General features: G+C 37.7%; 2 protein-coding genes and 1 pseudogene across 5 annotated transcripts; all 3 read right to left on the bottom strand.

Moving 5' to 3' along the window:
• Positions 1-2305: 2305 nt before the first annotated feature.
• Positions 2306-3486, bottom strand: LOC131232791 (tobamovirus multiplication protein 2A-like; annotated as a pseudogene).
• Positions 3487-4410: 924 nt separating this feature from the next.
• On the bottom strand, positions 4411-7878 carry LOC131232792 (vacuolar protein sorting-associated protein 2 homolog 2-like). 4 transcript variants are annotated; one of them, XM_058229274.1, is made up of 7 exons: positions 7821-7878; positions 7580-7664; positions 7372-7443; positions 7110-7136; positions 5986-6066; positions 4790-4837; positions 4411-4659 (listed from the first exon to the last, which is right to left on the bottom strand). In XM_058229274.1, the coding sequence occupies exons 1-6, from the start codon at positions 7823-7825 to the stop codon at positions 4817-4819; spliced, it is 291 nt and encodes a 96-aa protein (XP_058085257.1). In that variant the 5' UTR covers positions 7826-7878; the 3' UTR covers positions 4411-4659; positions 4790-4816. The 4 variants fall into 4 exon arrangements, 1 of the variants encoding a protein (XP_058085257.1); XR_009164935.1 differs by lacking the exon at positions 4411-4659 and having other exon boundaries at positions 4810-4837; positions 7066-7136; positions 7560-7664; positions 7821-7873; XR_009164934.1 differs by lacking the exons at positions 4411-4659; positions 4790-4837 and having other exon boundaries at positions 5665-6066; positions 7066-7136; positions 7560-7664; positions 7821-7873.
• Positions 7879-7922: 44 nt separating this feature from the next.
• Positions 7923-8935, bottom strand: LOC131232793 (transcriptional regulator ATEG_03638-like). The gene is made up of 3 exons (XM_058229276.1): positions 8779-8935; positions 8329-8478; positions 7923-8004 (listed from the first exon to the last, which is right to left on the bottom strand). Exons 1-3 carry the CDS (start codon positions 8856-8858, stop codon positions 7947-7949), a joined length of 288 nt encoding a protein of 95 aa, XP_058085259.1. The 5' UTR covers positions 8859-8935; the 3' UTR covers positions 7923-7946.
• Between the last annotated feature and the right edge of the window lie 10417 nt (positions 8936-19352).

Below are 19352 nucleotides of genomic sequence, written 5' to 3'. Positions count from 1 at the left end.
TCGACGATGCCTTACCTGTGGTCCATGCATGACTCCACCCGTAGCCAACGCACGCCAGTGCCCGCCCCTAACCCATGTCCATAGCATGGCATCTAAAGGGACCACACTAGCACAATGCATGCGCCTATCACCTTGAGTGCATGACACCCTTGGACGTCGGTGCCCATGCTCGTAGTCATAGCACGACGTCCACACCCGCCACCCAAGTCTCGCTACCTTAGCACGGTGTCCTTGCTTGCCGCCCAATCATAACATCCTTGCCCGCCACCCTAGCATTAGAGCCCGTGCCCATCATCCAAGTACGACACTCAAACACGTTGCTCCCCACGCTACCGACACTATCGCCTAGCGCCCAGCGCCCGAGCACCTTTGCTCGCCCAAGTTGCCTGTGCTAGCGTGTTGCTGAGCACATGACGTGCTACTGCTGGCATGTTGTAGTGTTGTTGCTGGCATTTTACTATGCGTGCACTAGCATAATGGCATGCTCCTACTAGCGTGTTGTCGTGTGCACATGGGGCGTTGCCTCCATGCTGCTGTGTGCACACACGTGTGTGACACTGTGCTACTATTGCGCACAAATTTTAGGTAAAAAATCCTTGTGGGAGAAAAATGATGGCACAAAGTGACAAGGATCTCTATTAAAATGATAAATACAAGAGACAAAATTACTTACAATTCAGAAAACCTTCATTTTCTCATTTCTAAACCCTAGAAACATTTCAGCCCCAATTAGAACACCCTAATCTCACGATTATACCTATATATATATATATATATATATATATATATATATATATATATATATATATATATATATATATATACCTATATATATATATATATAGCATAACACCCATAATAGGAAACTAATCATGCAATTATGCAAAATCACATGTGATGACGATCTAACTATCGATCGATCGAGGACTATTCGATTGATGTTGACATCAATCGAACAGTCCTCGATCGATTGAGCACCATATGTTTGATCACTCGAGCATTCTCAAAAGTGTACACAGAATTTACAAATATTTCTTAATATTATCGATCGATTGACCCAACAGATCGATTGATCGAGATTATTCAAAACTATCTAGAGAGTAATATATATAATTTGGGGTGCTCTCGATTGCTTGACTATGATCTTCCATCAATTAAACTCCTTTTTCATGTGGGGATTGAAGACATCTAACACACTACCAAGAAATCGAGCAAAGGGCTTGGACTTTGAAAGTTTTTGGGTACGGATTAAATCCATAGCAATTATACTACGGATTTAATCCGTAGCTAAAACATAATTGATCTATAGCTAAAACCTACATCTTCACCGGAACCTTATTAGATATTGGTGATGCTTATGGGGCCCCATGGGGCCCATTGGAATATATTTTTTTGATCTAAGCCGCCCATCAATTTTGATATACAATTTTAGTTGATGAGCCCAAAAATTATGTAGATTAAAGGTCTAAGTGGACCACACCATAAGAAATAATAAAAATTAAATTTTTATGGTTAATATGTTATGTGGTCTTCTTACAGCTTTGATCTAACTCATTTTTTACATCAATACTTAAAATAATATTTTAAAATTAGTGGACAGAGTGGATAAATAAAATACATCACGGTGGGCCCCACGGTCCTAAAACCCAAATGATTTATGGGTCGTCCGTCACGCGCCCCTCCTAAAACTAAACGCACCCTCCCAAATCCAAAATCAGTCTGCCCTTTTCTCCCATGTGCAGCAAAGCTCCCAAAACCCATCTCTCAATCTCTCTCTCGCACTCAGCCTCTCCATCTCCCTCACCCTCTATCGATCTCTCGCTCCAGCTCAGCCTCTCCATCTCAATCCGCCCTTTTCTCCTGTGCACAACAGACCTCCCAAAACCCATCTCTCAATCTTCAAAACCCCCTTTCGCCGTAAGAAGGAGAATAAGAAGGAGGAGAAGAAGAAGATCTCAGTATAGACAGACTTCAAGATGTTCCCATGTGAAAATGCATGCTCTTTGGCCCTAAGATCGAGAGATTCTCCATAGAAAAAGGTTTAGATTTGAAAAGGAGCGGTTTTAATGACCTGTTTGAAGTAATTTCATTGAGATTTTCATGAATCCGAAGCTTCAGATTAGTTTTCCTGCCTTTTGTTTGAATTTGTTGTAGAATTTTGCTCTTTTTTGTTTCTTACTTTGCTTTGAAGTGATTGTTCTCGTTTTTCCAGGAAAATCAATATATAGAACAGAGAAATCTCGATGTCGTGAAATCAATGCTACTCTACAGTCCAATCCAGAGATTTTTTGAAGAAATAATGCAGTTTCATTTTTTTTCCATAAAATTAAAGGTGGAAGCTTCTTAAAATTGTCTAATTCTACACAACCCAAACAGTGGGAAAAGATAAGAATTCAGGAGAAGATCAGAATGCACACCAATGTCAATAAAATCCACTCTCAAGAATTTCAACGCCACTATTTCACATTATGATGCATCGCCTCTTTTCTTCTGTCGGTGGTGCGGCTCCCTGTTGATACTTGTTTGACTCTGTGGGTTGTATGTGAATTCGGAGGTATCGAGCCTGTACTCTTCCCTCATCCGTGTACTCCACGCGTAGTTCCTACTTGGACGCTGATCTAAGCCCCCAGCTACTGGCACCCCAGTCATTGGAGCACCTTGCCTGTTTATCAATGGGTGACGGACGTTGCGCCTTGGGGCACTGTGCTCATCATCACTGTCATAGTCTGCTGGCCTATTGGTTGCCCTTACAATAAAAGCTAACAAGAATGTTAATGCCTCCAAAATTACAGCTCCTAGAGTGACCCATTTAGCTATTTTCTAGTTCTTCTCCAAGAAACTGTAGATCATGTCAAAATCTCCAGTTTTGTCAATTGGAATTGTCTCTTTCCAGCTGTGGTCAAAGAATATGAAAGCTGCACATCCTAGCCCTGCTAAGATCAACAAGATCACCAGTACAGAATAATAGCTCAGGTAGCATCCATTCCTAGTTACTGCTCCAATACAACCAAAACAAGATATGACAAAGAGAATAACTCCAACGCTGATAAATAAGTAAATGAACCAACCTTTCGGAAACTTGTCGAGAATACTCGTTAATAGAGATGCGACCAGGAGCATCGGCTGACCGAGAGTTATAAATTCAAGATCCTCTGCACCCACGGGCAAGACTGGATTGACTTCAGAATACTTCTTCCATTCGACCAACAAGTAGATCCCGTAACCCACCATTGCCAATCCGCTAACTGCAAGCAGGAAATTCAGAAGCTTCAAGAGGCATTCCAAGCACCCTCTGCACACCATCCTTTTGAATTCCGAAATCCACTAAAACCGCAAGCGCAGAATTTGAGTTCCTCCCTATTTCAATAACCTTACAGACCACTGGACGAAATCTACATCAGAGGTTTTGACGATCTGAAATTTGGAGGCCTGCAAAAGCAGCTAAGAACGAGAGACAGAGAGGCTTCTGCCTTTTGCTGCAAAGGAAGTGGATGCAGTTTCGTTGATGTTTACTCAGGTAAGTCTTCAGAAATCTCAATATTTTTTGTTTGTGTTTCAATGAATTTTAAATTTTAGTTTATTCGGATTTCATGTTAGGATACCTCGCTTTGGAGCATTTTTATTGTGAGCTATGAATGGATTTCAATTTTCTGGAGAATTTGAAGGATTTCTTGGAAGGTATGGCGTTCTGTTTGTAATTCCTGATGAGTGAAGCGTATATTTATTTTGATTTATTCCACTTTTGCAGTTCTCTCATTTATGGATTGAGGAATTGTTTCATCTGGTAATTGATATCATTTGAGCTTTTAAAGGTTTTTCAAGGAATATGATCGTTTTATGATTATGATTTTGTACTTTTTTGTATGTCCTTGTAAATCTTGATGATCTTGCTATAAATATCCTCTTTTTTTTCAATTGATTTTTTTATGCTCTGTATCCTTACTTACTGATTATTGAGGCATATGAGATTTTATTATTATCATTATGAAACACGAAGCTTTTGAGTGCTCACTACCAGAAAACTAGTATAAGGCTACGGATAAAAACCGTAGCTAAAGAACTATGGCTACGGTTAGAATCCGTAGCACGACCGTGCAATTGGTACCGTAGCCATAGAAACAATAGCTACGGATTAAATCCGTAGCAATACTTTCTGTAGCTCTAAAGTATATATAGCTACAGATTATATTTGTAGCTAAAAGTAGTGCGAGAACCGTAGCAATAGGCTGAAATTAGCAACAGCTATGGTTTCTAGATAAAGGGCTATGATTAATAGCCGTAGCTAGTACCTATTTTTAAAATAAAATAATTAAAGAAAATATAATAATGGCATCTCTTACCATTGTAGTACATGCCCTGATAGATCAACTCATATAAGCTAATATAGATAAATACTTCATGGATAAAGCATTCAATCAAACACAATCATTCATTCATTCAATCAAATACAATCATTCATTTTAATTCATTCACAAAATTACAATGCCAACATAATAGTTATATGTCTATTTAAAGTTCTCATCGACTGCAAGATCCAATGCCTTCTCGCAGCAAATAGCTTCTCAACAATCGCAAGCGAGAACTCCATGGATGTGCCTCTACTGGTTATTACTTTGCCATCAACTAACACCCTATTCTCAACTTTGCTTTGATCCGAAGCTTACTGCACATGGCTCAAAATCAATTTCATCATACAAATAGTGTAGTCATATGAAAAAGCTATGCCTCGAAACTGAAGAAATAAATTATAGAGAAAGACGATGACGAGATGACATAAAAAAAGAAAGACAGTACCCAAGAGCATACACTGATCTTCTCATTTCTGAACAAGCAAAATCTGCAACAGCCAAAGACAAAATAAACATTCAACTATTCAAAATACCAACTAATATAGGTATAACAATACCAACTAAATTTGCAAAAACAGAATAGATCAACTATTTTATCTAAACTCAGCCAATGTTTAACATTGAGGCAAGCTTCAAATTTAATAAAACACAAAACCAAGAAACTGAGGTTCCATATGCACATGCTTTGCCAAGAAAAAGGCACTTTAGAGTCACTTTCCACTACAAAAGTTTGCAGTAGTGATTTAAAATATCAGTATTGACGCATGTATTGCACTGTTGGGATTTAAAAACTCATCAGTATCGCATGAGAAATATCACATGTATTGGGGAATGTATCAGTCTGAAGGAAACATTCAGAAAGTATGATGGAATTTTTCAATGATTATACACTCTTGAAAACATTACAAAAAACAAGTATGCACAATGAGTTTTCTTGTATAGGGTCCTAAACTATGTGTTGTCTATAACGATGCAATTATATCCAAAATGAGTTAGCATAATCCATAACCACATCTAAGAAAGATGGATGGATAAATCTACATTGTTTTTTCAAATTTAAATGGAGATCTTTTCCAGTTGAAGGATCTACTGCCATTGGGCAAAAATAGAGAATGATCATATGCAACTCTGTCTAGATGGTGAAGAAAACAATGCTTCTTCTTACCCATTCTAAATCTACAAGAGTTTAATCCAACCATCCTGCAACAAAACTAGTTTGCTTGCGATTGTTATTCCATGTGAATGGGTGCTTTGAATCTCCAATATTCAGGAAGTCACAATCAAAAATGATTTCCTGAAATCCAGTAACAAGAAACAGATTGATTGATGGACCTTTTGCTTCTCATATAGTATGGCATTGAAGATCCCCATAACACACCATGGAAACCTATTAGCAGCAACTCCATCCACTAAAATATTCCATAAGTTAGAGATTATCATTGTAGCCTGTCCCAGATATTTGGGGCCAGCAAAGCATGAAATTACTGACAGAATATCTAAAGACAACAATGAATAAATTGTTAATGCATGCAGTGTACTAATTAAAACTACTAATCCCATCCTCTACTTCTAAAACTCTCATGACATGGTTAGCTCCATAGAGCAGATTCTAGTATTAAATAAAGGCAAAGTTTACCTGGTTAGTCAGTTCCTCAGTTTCCTCTTCGACCTCATCATCGTCTAAGACATTGTCAAGCGATTCTGACATCATCTCACTCTGCATATAGGAATGGAAAATAGGTAAATCTTGTAACTTCACAAACCAAACAAACATTACATTTTCCTCTATCATGACAAAGATGTCTCTAAAACTGTGAAAATAACATTTTATGAGCAAGTCATTGAAGGTCAACTGAAGGCAGCAGGGCCTTAATTTTTTATGTTCCTCAACCGAGTTAGATATTTCACTTAACCATGTGGGTAGAGATGTTGTTGGCTTTGCAATTATCTTGTTTATGAGAGTATCAAGAGCATATATTTGTTTTTGGGATCCGTGGTTCCTTGATGCAATAATGCTGTTCCTCTTTGACAGAATGTTTTTTTTTTTTTTTTTGAGAGAGAGAGAGAGAGAGTAAATGTTATTAGTTAAGATTTAAGATGAGTAATAGATGCTCTACAGATTTACAAAGAAGCAGCCAAAATGAATCAACATAAATGTAAGAAATTCTGGCCAATAGCCTAAGGTTTGATGCCCTGGTGCAATTTGCAATTTGGCTTGCCTAAATTACTCATAAAAAATCATTTTTCTATTGGTTAATGGAACAGGTTACCACCAGAAGATGCATGCATACATGAAAAATGCCTAAAAGATTTTTTTAAATGCTCGCCTCTTGAGGCAAGGAGAAAATGCAGGAAATATTTAACAGAAGCCCATGCAAGCAACAAAGATATGAAGGATGGCTTAGCCACAGAAACATGGAATTCAAAAATCGAAGTTATTAACAATATGAAAGAGAAATTCTTCAGCGAAAGGAAATTACAGACATGGAGCTTCAGTTTGGTTATCTTGTGCAAAGGCAATTAAATGAACTGGCAAGCGGGGAAGACAACTCCACCCGCACATGCTTTTTAGAGACTCCACTCACACATGAATGTAACCCAATGAATGGTAACAGCTACAAAACAGTAGAATAAACTTCCATGGGACTTTGACATTTTCATTTGTCAGTAACAACACCACAGTATTTCACAATTGAAATAAAAGATAATATCTTACCGTCATATCCATTGTGTTGATTGCTTCTGAAATTCTTGAATCACCTTCATTTGCTTTGCAAGTGCCATTTGCTGAAAATAAGTTCTAGATAGTTTAGTCAGGTGCAAGGAAAAAGGAGACACGAGAAAAACCAGATGGAGTTACAATTTTAGACCAGATCTTTATGGTAACTGAAGCATAGACACCAACGAAATATCCACTAGACATGTCCATTGAAACAAAGGTAATTTCTTTGGAGTCATAAAGCGCGGAATATTGAAGAGATCTAACAGTAGCCTTCAATTAATGTGCGTGTAGTTTCCAGACCTTGTTCATGGCTTCCATCACCTTATTTGCACCTTTCATGCCATTAGCAACTAAAGTATTGGCATGCATTGCCTGCAATGGATTAAATAAAACAATTCAAGCAACAATCACATCCACGAAAAAAAAGAAAAGAAAAAAAAGGAGTCAATCTGATAGCAAACCCACTGAATGAGGTAGTGTTGGTTCACCTATGTGTGAGTTGCTATACCTCGCATCTGAGCTCGACTACCTTGTAAATTAGCAATTTGTTGCCTAAGCCTGATAAGTTGACGGGCAAAAATTTTAGTTGCAGCCTGAAAATGAAACAAAAATATAGTTAGTAATCCTTCATTTGAAACAAGGGAAGTACTTCATAACCATTGACAATGGATTCAATGATGGACACTCCTCACCTCCTAGGAAAGGAGAAACACAATCTGCTAATCAAGCAAAAATAAACAAAAACCTACTTCATTTCCAGTTTTGGCAGTCTTCTTTATTTTAGCAACAAGATTTTTCTCTTGCATGATGATAGCTTAAATTAAATCTAATCAGATCTAAAAGTATCCTAGGAATGCATGACATTGTATCAAAATTCAATTCCAAGTTCTTAACATACTTCTAGCTGCAGTGCTCCAATCTCCCTCTCGATCCCTGAAACATGACAAAAAATAAGAAACTTAATATAATACATAATGATGACTAAACCTGCAATTTTATGCGTCTCCAGTTGGAATTGAAATGACCAAATGTTAAGGTTGGGGCTACTCCCTCATTATGAAGGGAGCGGTTTTAGCCCCACATTTGTCGTTTCCTCCTCGACTTTGTATCATTGCGGTTCATTTCACTAGAGCATCCAAATGCATCCTTGTTTTTAAGTGTTACATTACTTACACATGATGTCATTTTGAGCAGGACATGAAAACATGAGCAGAACATTTGTTAATAACCATGCTCAAAGAAGGCAAAAGCCCATACCTCCTGCATTGATTATCAGTACGCGGAGGCACCAATGCTGCTATCTTAGACCAGCAATGTCCATGTTTAGCGATTGCTGCTTTCAGTTTAGAGTCCTCTTCTTCAGTCCATGGTTCCATATTTAAAGACGAATCTAGAGTGTTGACCCACCTGTCACCACAGTCAAGACTCTGCAATTTAGTCAAATCAATGGTTCGTTCTTTTATATATATATATATATATATATATATATATATATATATATATATGAATGAATGAATCCTACAACCCTTGTTTTTTATGCATGTGCCTCCCTTTTGACTATTTGTGGCATTAGAATAGTACTTTAAAATGCTCAGCTACTACCAATAAGAAAGAGAGAATCTAAATACCCAAGATAGGGGCAGAATAGTAACTAATGGTTTTAAGCAATTGGTTTGGTTAAATTTTTAGGAAATTATTTTGAAATACCTCTCTCTATATTGAACTTGAGTTCGGCCAGGGACAAACTGAGCAATTTTCATCCAGTTTTTCTGCCCGAAAAGCATCATAGCTTTTTTCAAGTGCTTGTCTTCATCCACAGTCCATCTCCCTACCCTTTTCCCAGAAGGGTGAAGTGTCTTTCTCCATCTGCATTCAATAGGATCACATGATTGACTTCAATGAAGAAAGTTCATGACCCAACCCTTATCAGGGACTACATTGTTTCAATCTTCTGGCTTAAAAGTTTCAGGCTATTCTGTTGAAACAAATTTTCCAACCATGCATTTGTATTGTATGTTATGACCCACCTGAGGTATGAAGTGGCCTAATTTCTAGGCCAAAAGATCTAAACAGTGCATCCCACTTGATGGAAAGCTCAGAAGTTGCAAACCTGCTCTACCAAATGAACCTGCATAAGGATGAGCAGGGCTCCTACTCTACCAAATGAACCTGCATAAGGATGAGCAGGGCTCCTACTCTACCAAATGAACCTGCATAAGGATGAACAGGGCTCCACGGTGTGGAGTATTAGAATATATATCTGTCTTGCACACACCATTGCTCTAATTCACCTAACCCAAATTTCACATATTCTCCATTGCTGAAGGTGCAATAGTCACAACACAGGAGAAGGTTGTAGCAACATTATATAGTTCTCCAATATCAGCAATTTGCAGACACTCTCCTGAAGCCGAGCATCCAAACGAAATGGCCATGATGCTTAGAAATCTCATTAGGACCAACAAGCTTTACAGAAAAAAAAAAAAAGAAAAGGAAGAAGAACAATAAAGAAAAGAAAAAGAAAATCTATAAAATTCTCATATTTTTTCATCAAAAGAAGAACAACCCAACATTTGATTTTGTGACTGAAACTACAAATGAGAAATATGAAATATACCCATTAAAAGAAGAACAACCCAACATCAGTTCGCAGTGTCATCAATATACAATGAGGAGAGAAGCATCTTCTTTTCAACCAAAATGCAAAGGATTAAAGAGCATATACTGACTTCTGTTTATGGTCATGTTCTTCATGATCACGGTGATGATGATGATGGTCATGGTTGTGATCATCCATCGAACATTCAGCATTGACAACACTCTCTATCCTAGCAGTGTTTAAATGAACAATTAACATAATCTAGGAAAAATGTTAAGATATTAAAGAAACAGAACAGTTAGCATAAGATGTGTGATGAAACCAGAAAGCATGTGGACTTTAGAAAAAATGATAACGAAGTAATGGGAATGGGAGAAGTTTAAGAGAGAGAAATGAGCTGAAGCATGATCTATCAAGCAGCCTAGCTATATTGTCAAAAATCCCCTGCGCATCATCCTACCACAAATCTCAAAATTCCTCAAAATGAGAATAAACAGATGCCCATTTAAGAAATTCATGTATTTGACAATGTCCAATAAAAAAATCTATGATTTTAAAAAGTTACCAGCAAGATTGTTTGAAGAACATGTATAAGCTCTTCATCTTGATAGAATATATTGTCATCGAATTTTAGCTCAATGTTGAAGCCCTAGTTTTTGGTACATGGTGGGTTTCTTCGATGAGGGCCCAAAAACTACAATCGCATTTTGATACAAGTTTGAATTCAATTGCAATTACTGGTCTAGTAAATCAGGAAAAGAAACAAAAAATAAAAACCAAATTGGCATTTTTCTTCAATTAGGACCCAAAAAGCACAATGGCTTTACTTATCAAATTAGGCATAAAAGAAACGTAACTGCAATATGAGGGCAACCTCTTTTTTTATATAATTAATTTCACCTTTGATTAAACTTAAATTTCACATCCAAATAGGGCATGAGCAACTTACAAATTTCAAATTATGTTGATGATATGCTGGTGCAAGTGGGGCTTGCTCTAAGCACTCAAAAACCCAAAATCTGCTAAACAGGTAGCCAACTTTGGGGAGCCAATTACCAGAGCATTGCCAACTCTTTCATGTATAGACTGCGGAGTTTGAACATGCGAGCTTCATTATCAACAAATTTACAGCATTTTCCTGTTAGAATTTTGCAATTGCATAGATATTGTTAAACCCTAGTCAAGATCAAATAGATGAAGTACATTAGAAAAAAAATCAACCGAAGGAGAAAATGAAAATGGCTAACCGTTGTATAAGTGGTGATGGACAGCTTCACTATCCTTGTAGATGAGATTCTTTTTACAAATAGCTCTTCAACTACAAAACATGGATGCATTCACATATGGGAACGAAATGTAACTAAACCAACTCAAAATGATGTGCATTTTCAGATGAACCATTCTTCATCCACGTAACCATCTCTGGTACACGGATTCCATTTTCAAAAAAGGAAAACATATAAAACACTAACCCTAGAAACAAAGGAAGGGAAAAAAAAATCAAATACCTAGCCCGACCCAAATTTGCTCAACCTGAACCCAACCAAAATTCAAATCAGGTTGGCATTTTCCAGCTCGAGGAACTTGACAACCTGACCCAAACTCAGGTTGGGTCTTTGGGTTTGGGTCAAGAAAGAACCTTCGTAGCATTGTAACAGTTGGATTTAATTTAAACAATGGTTGCTTAGAAAACACGTGAAACATTACATATGTTCAATGATTAGAGTTGTTAAAGTTGATTTAGTAATTAAATTCAAACCTCAGTAACTATACTATGGATTCTGAATCCAGGGTGCCTAACACAACATGAGGATTTCAAATCCAGTATGCCTAACACAATAGGAGGATTTCAAATCCAAGGTGCACATCTCAAGAGCTGAATTTTCTCAATTTATTGAAAACTATGTAAATATGTCATAGCCAGTACCATCACAAAGCAAAATGCCCTGATAGATCAACTCATATAAGCTAATATAGATAAGAATTGAAAACAACATTAACTATTAACTATGTGATGGAATTGATGACAAAGCACTATCATTTGAAAAAGGAGGGCAAAGAAAAATGTTGTAATAAGCTTAGAGCTTACCTGGAGTAACATGGAGGCTTCAGGCAGTGGGAGAGCATTTGCATTAGTGACATGGGTGCCCATATTCTTAGTTGAATTAATTGCAATTATTACATCTTCGACTCCATCTGAATCCAACACTAACCAACCATCATCATGGAATCCATTGATGGCATCATTGAAACCCCTATCAAAGTTAAAAAAGAAAAAAAAAACTCAAGATGCACACACATAATAGAAAATAGAAATATATTGATAATAAGAAAAAACTGAAACAGCTTTGTTTCCAATAGAATCAAGCTAGGAAACCTAACTATACAAATAGATGAATAGATCTAGAAACATACATGCTTCAACAACCCTGGTTCGATTCTATAGATAGAGAAAGGATCTAATTGAGTCCAAAAGCATGAAAACCAGATCAGACATCAATCAATCACCAAAAACATGCAAAATAACACAATCTAGGTTTAAAAAAGAGAACAAAAACCATCCAGCATCCAAGATTGAGTGAGACAGGGGTGAGATCCGATACCAATTGTGGGAATGGTGGTGACGATCTCTCCAAGCTTAAGCTTGTAAAGGATGGTTGTTTTACTAGCGGCATCATGACCGACCATCAAATCCTCATCTTCTTTACAAACAGATGGCTAAACAGCTTTGTAAACGTGAGCCCCATTTTCACCTAAAATCTAAAGCTAAAAAAAAGCAAAATATAGAGATGATCAGATCAAACAAAAGGAAAGAAAGAGATGGAAGACAAAATATCAGATCTGACTAGATCACTATAAATAAGAAGCAAACGAGAGAGAGAGAGAGAGAGAGAGAGAGAGAGAGAGAGAGATTAGAAAAAGGGGCGCGGGAGATCGAGGGAGAGAGAGGGATGTCAGAGGGAAGCAGGAGATTGAGAAATAGAGAGAGAAAAGGGGCGTGGGAGACCTAGAGAGAGGAGAGAGAGGGGGAGAATGGGGTTTTTAGTACGGTGTGGAGGGAAATGAAACATTCCGTGAGAGGGGAAAAGAAAAAGGCAATGCGAATTTCGCATTTTTAGCTGCTACGGTCTTGCTACGGTTTTAGACCATAGCTAAAATCCCTCTGGACCGTAGCCATTACACCATCCTTTGTAGCATGTCTGACGGTGCTGGACGGACGGTCTTGTCAAGAGCTTTGTGGGGTCCATCGTGATGCATTTGATATATCCACTCCATCCATTAATTTTGTAATTTTTTTTATAGGGAATAACCCAAACATCTAGGCAAATTGAAGGTTGACTTAAACCACACCATCAATCAATAGTAGGTATTAATCTCCACTGTTTCCTACCATGTGGTCCACTTGAGCATTCGATCTACTTCTTTTTTAGACTCTTGCCCTAACATTCTCTTTCAAAATGGATAGACGTATTAGATGGAGTACACACATTTTAATGGGCCTCATAGAGTCCCTTATTGGGCTGTCCCAAGCTAATTGAATGATTAAAATTGTTACTTTTTAGCTACGGTTTTAAGCCATAGAAAATTAGCTACGGTTAATATCCGTAGCCAAAAACTAGTATAGTCCGTAGCCTTTGGTCATTTTTTTGGTAGTGGCTTCCATGTCTTTTTCGTAGTTCTTTGTATGAAATCAAAATTCTGAGTGGAGACTTGTGTTCCTTTTTTCCTAAATATCCATGGTATTTTATTTTATGATTGATAAAATTGGTTTCTAAAAACAAACAAAGAAATAAAGGGCCCGATTTCTATGTGAGGGACATGACTCTTGAGTCAGACATTTGAAACTGTATGCTTGGGACATGTGGATGAGATAGATATGAAGTTTTGTTCTTAGAAAATGTTTGTTTGTTCATCTTTCTCCTTCTCCTTGAAAATCCTCGGAAGCTTTGACATTTTCCTGCATGAAATGGTCTTGGTTGAGTGCCCTCATCATTGTAAATGCGGTTTTATGGTTGGTGAATATGGATAGTACAGGTGGGAATTGAGATGAATGGTCCAGGATACAAGAACCACAATGATTGGAACTTTGAATGTGGATCATTGACTTCCTTTTTTGCATTCCTTTCATGGCCACAGATCAGGCAGCTAATTGGGAAGGTCATTCTGACATATATCTGCTTCACTAACCATACAAACCTGTTGACAGTGGACTAGCAATAAACCATGACTGGCTCACAAGCAGAGGTGTCCTTGACAAAATTGTTCTTCTGCTTAACTAGAATGCTCTTGTAGCTTGAATTGGTGACTATTTTATTAAATCTGATGCTTTGAGCATGATACTCCTACTACTGAATCCATGATTGTTTAGGACATTACTTTGGGCTTGTGTTGGATTCTATTCATTAGCAGTGACTTCACAATTACTAATTTCTATGCATAGCCTGTTAAATGACTGAAAATTAACTTTAAGTGTCAAGCCTATGTATTTTTTATTAGGAATTCTACTGCCCTATCCACACAAAATTGAAAATCTCCATTTGATATAAGAGAAAAGCTTTGATACTCTGGCAAAGCATTATGGTTGATCCACAGGCACTAAGAAATTTTATGCTTGGCATGACGGTTTTTTTTTAAAATAAAATAAATTGTGTAGGATGTTGGAGGCGCTCATGTTTTATAAATCATGAAATTTTGGACTTCTAACTTCTGATGGGCATCAAGAAGAATTTAAGGACCTTTCTGGCCTGACACTTGAGGGCTTCCTAGCAGTTCTTCTTTATTTGCTTGAGGTTCTGGATGAAAGTATAGATGCATTATTTAGAATTTTAGAAAGACAATGAAACTAGAATTGGACTAATGCATCCCTAACCTACAATTGGGTCGGAGTTGCTACGAAAATTTATAATGTGCTTACAAATATAGAAGTAGAAACATTGGGGAAATGTAGGGAGAACTCCAAAGCTTGTTGTATTTTATAACCAAGTTTCACATTGTAACACTAACAAATTGAGGTTTGGAATGTTTCATTTTACCCTCCGTCATTATTGATTTGTGTTAACATGATTTGAAAACTAGTTGCATGTGGTAGGATTGGAGCTGTATATTTCAGATTCAAGCATATGTTGTTGTCATACATGCAGATGAATTCTTCTATGTTTGGGTGCATGGCGATTGGATCTGAAAATTTGAGATTTTCATTCATTTATTTCATGGCTTTTGGTAAGATCTTCTTTAATTGTTAATTTATTTAATTTGAATGGAAGAAGGATTGATTATTCAATGCAAACTCAATTTATGGAGTGGTGTAGTTTAGACTAAAAATACCTAAGCTTTCATTTGAAAAAAAGGAGGGGGGGGGGGGGGGGGGAGAGGAATTATACTTAATTTGATGTTTCATTTCTTGGCGTATAGCTTAAAGACCTTGATGTAAGAAGGAAGAAAAATAAACTGGAACAACCCTATGAGAGATGCGGTTTGCCTCTGTAAGTTAAAAGTGTAAAGAAGATAGAGATCTGTTCCAGTATATGGGCTATCAATACCACAAAAGGTTAGATTTCCCCATATTTGGCATATGGACCAACAATATGGGATTTTCCCGTATGGGAGATGCTCAGTATATGGGCTATCAATACAACTAAAAGTTATAGGATTTCCCCATATTTGGCATATGGACCACCAATATGGGATTTCCCCATATGAAAGATAATCAGTATATGGGCTATCAATCATGAGCTGCCCCATGGATTTGAATCATGGGTTCATTGGTCACTTGTACAAACATAACCTAAGCATGCCATAGATTTTCTCAAGCTGAGCATTGTTTAATGCCTCTTTTATATTGCACGGATTGTTTTCCCATTTTATACAAGAATTTGACTTGGAATGAGTGGAACAATTTGATCATGATCCATGAGTATGGGCAAATTTATGCAAGAGAGAATAAATCATTGGCACTCATAGATCCAATTGGTAGAATTTGAATGTTTCTTTGATTTGTAGGTTTACTTATGATGGGATTCCGATGGAAGGTCTGTTCTGGAAGGATGTTGGCAAACTGATTGATGATTATAGTGGAGATTCTCGAAAGAATAAATGAACTCAAACAAGACGAATAGATATGACACGACAGGTTAGACAACAGTTTGCGCTCATCCCTTAAAACTTTTAAGGTAATTCGAATTCTACTAGTTTTAAAGAACTCGAGTTCATAGGATTCATGGCCAACCATTTCTCCAGACATCTCTTTGAAAACAGAAATGAATATGTAACTTCTCTTTCCTACCAAGGCCATTTTAAACCTCCACACCTCTTAAATGGGGATGGCCACAGGCAGTAGCCCTGGTGGTCCACCTTGCTCCCAGGCCTGGCCTGCCATGTCCCATATTCGGCCTTGATTTTTAGGCTTGTGCGTCCACCCAGGGCTGAATTTAGGCCCCATATAAAAAGCCTATCCAGATTCTATATCTTTCTTTCAAGCATGAGCCAAGCTAAGAGGTGCATGGTGGTTTATATGACTATGATCTCTCCACATGTTGGCCCATGCATAGTAAATATTTTGAATTGGCTTTTCATCTGAATATTCAAGGCCTGTTCAAGATAGTTGTGGTAAATGTGTCTACTATCAATGAGCCTCATAAGCCACAATGGTCAAATGTCCTCCATGCAGTAGTCATGCACTTGCCAAAACCATTGATCAGTTGATCATGAAATTTCAGCATGTTTACTGCAGATTGTTGAGTTGCTCACTCCTTAAATGTGGACTGTTACTTTGCCATTGCTCACCTTTTGCACCATCAGTCCATCTATTGACCGGCAATTGTTTGGATTACTAGGATTATCTCAACTGTCATGATTTTTTGGGACGCCGAGTGGGTGCTACCCCTGCCATTCCTTATCTAGGAATGGGCAAGGCTTTGAGGCCGCTGTGATGTATGGGTTTTATCCACACCATCCATCCATTTTGCCATCTCAACTTAGGGTACAAGCCCAAAAATGGGAGGTTCCAAGGCTGAAGTGGATCACACATTGGGGATTAAACACGTACTATTGAAAACTTTTTGGGGGCCACAAAAGTTTTGGATTAAGCTGATATTTATGTTTTCCCTTCGTCCAAGTCTATGTGACCTTATAAACAGGTTAAATGGCAATTAACCATCACGGTGGACCCTGGGAAGGTTTCAACGGTGGTTCTCATTATCACTGCTTCTTCCTGTGGTGTGGTCTTCTTGACCCTTGGATCTGCCTCGTTTTTGGGCTTGCACCCTAAAATGATATGGCAAAATGGATGGACAGTGGATAAAACTAGGGGTGTACATGAACCGAGCTGCTAAGTCCTAACAAACAAGAAATTCTGACTGTTAATTTCCAATTCCTGCACATAAGCACATTTGGTGGGATGTAGTTAGGCTTGGAAGATTCAAACAAGAAACATGTAACTGTGGACTAGATGAGTTGGATTCATGAATTGAACAAATTGAAGTTGTAAAAAAAAAAAAAAAGTAATAATGCCCTGAATTGAATGGACTTATTTTGCAAAGTGATATCAGCAAATCAAATTCTATAGGCATCCTGTGAATAATTGCTGACTAATCCCATTTCAAATCAATCAAATTCTATACGCATCCTGTTATTTGTGTTGTTAGAAATTTTGACTACTGAGTTTTAAGCAGTGGAGTGTGTTTCAATCTAAATAGAATTGATCACCAACAAATGGTCCTAGGGAATCTAAATAGAATTGATCACTAACAAGTCATGGTGGACCATGGACATTATAAAGGTGTTAGATTGGCATCAATCGATATTTATTTGGCCCATCAACTAATTGCGGATCTGTCTTTTACAGTTTGACCACTAGTCTTCAGGTAGCTTAGATTTGCAGCTTGGAAGTTCTGAAAGTTCAAATATGAGAAATGTTAGAGAAGGTTCAAGCCCAGGTTCAAAAGTCACTAGGGGAGTATATGTAGCATGCACTTCCTTACAACAAGATTTTTTTAACCTGATGATGGATTTTCCTCCTAGATGTAAGTTCTGCTCCTGCTCCTGCCTCTACTAGTCTATTTGTACTAAACATACAGCTACAGCCCATGCCACTTGGATTTTTTGCTCTTTTTACCAATACATTTTCTTTTGGCAACATGTATCTAATCACTAATGTAGTATCTAACATGCATATGAATTTTTTGTTGGAAAATTTTCTTCCTACAGCTTTGCACGTTGAGTAATCAACCTTAATCCGAGCTCTCCTGTTAGGCAGCAATGTAGCAGTTTGTCCTCCATGCTTGAATGAACGATTGTAATTGATTCATTATTGAATAAATGATTGTAATTAAATAAATGAATGATTGTAATTGAATGAATGAATGAATGATTATACAGGTGGTAATTGAATGAATGATTATAATTTTTTTAATCTAGGAAATAGCTACGGATATTAACCATAGCTAGTAATCTTACAATCGTAGCTGTTATTAAATTTGGCATAGTGCTACGGATCCAACACTACTTTTAGCTATCAATAATATCCATAGCTGTAAGTATTTTTGGCTACTGAAATAATTGCTACAAACTATATCTGTAGTTATTGTAATCTATGGCTATGGATTAAATTCGTAGCCATAGGTTTTAGACCTATTGGCTCGGCACCTACAACAATGGTCGTGCTACGGACGAAAACAGTAGCCATAATTCAATGGCTACGGATTAAATCCGTATCCTTTTCCCAGTTTTCTGGTAGGGACAACAAGACTTCTCTTTCAAATATTTGAATTTGTATCTTATCTAAAATTTCTATTTATAGCAGGGAATCTTGTAATTCATCGTGTAATCAGGAATCTTGTAAGTCTAACATGTGACCAGGAAATACAATTTCAACAGAGTTTATACGTTTACAGGTTGCACTGTTAGGAGGTTTAATTTAAGTTAATATACGTGTCTGCGTATCAAGCAGCACACGCAGCTAGAGCGTCAAATAACTCGCTGAGGCTAAAACCCAGAACATTCCATGCCAGCGTCTTGAGTAGAAATGAAGGACGCGTGGGTCATTTCAAGAAAAGGGTTGTTATTGTGGTCATTTCGCCCTAACACCAGCTAGCGGGGGTACAAGGCGGGTTAAACGGGGCGTAGGGAAAGAGGACGACGGAATAGACAAAGTACGAGGGAGAGATGGATTTTGATGGGTTTTGATGGATGGATCATTTGACAAACTAAAGCTATTGTACAACGCTCGACACGCCTCCTGACGCTCTCTCAACTTTCATTTACTCTCCAACAGTCCCTGACATGGCCCACCTTCAAACCTTGTAAGCAAAACTCTTCCTCCTCCCTCCAGCTAGATGATACTCCGCCACTGGATATCCACAGTATATCCTCTCGTTTCAACTGGAACAGGCAAGCCACAAAGTTCATTGATCAAGAAAGTTGACATGATGGCCCACATTGTGAATTATCCGGACGCAGATTGCGTCCAGCCCCAGCCCGTCTCTACCCAGAACGGGTAGTTCTGTGGGTTGGCCCACCGTGATGTATTTGTTTATCCATGCCGTCCATCTCTTTTCTCGGATTTTAAGATATGTGCAAAAAAATTAAGGTAGATCAAGCGCTCAAGTAAACCGCACCAAATTATAAGTTTGGGTTGCATTAAATGTACGTACCTGTGTGTGTGTACACACACACACACATTGTG

This window comes from Magnolia sinica, chromosome 18 (assembly GCF_029962835.1).
Source record: "Magnolia sinica isolate HGM2019 chromosome 18, MsV1, whole genome shotgun sequence".
NCBI lineage: Eukaryota > Viridiplantae > Streptophyta > Magnoliopsida > Magnoliales > Magnoliaceae > Magnolia > Magnolia sinica.
Note: the sequence above shows the minus strand (reverse complement) of the source record. Positions and strands in the feature narration are given on the sequence as shown.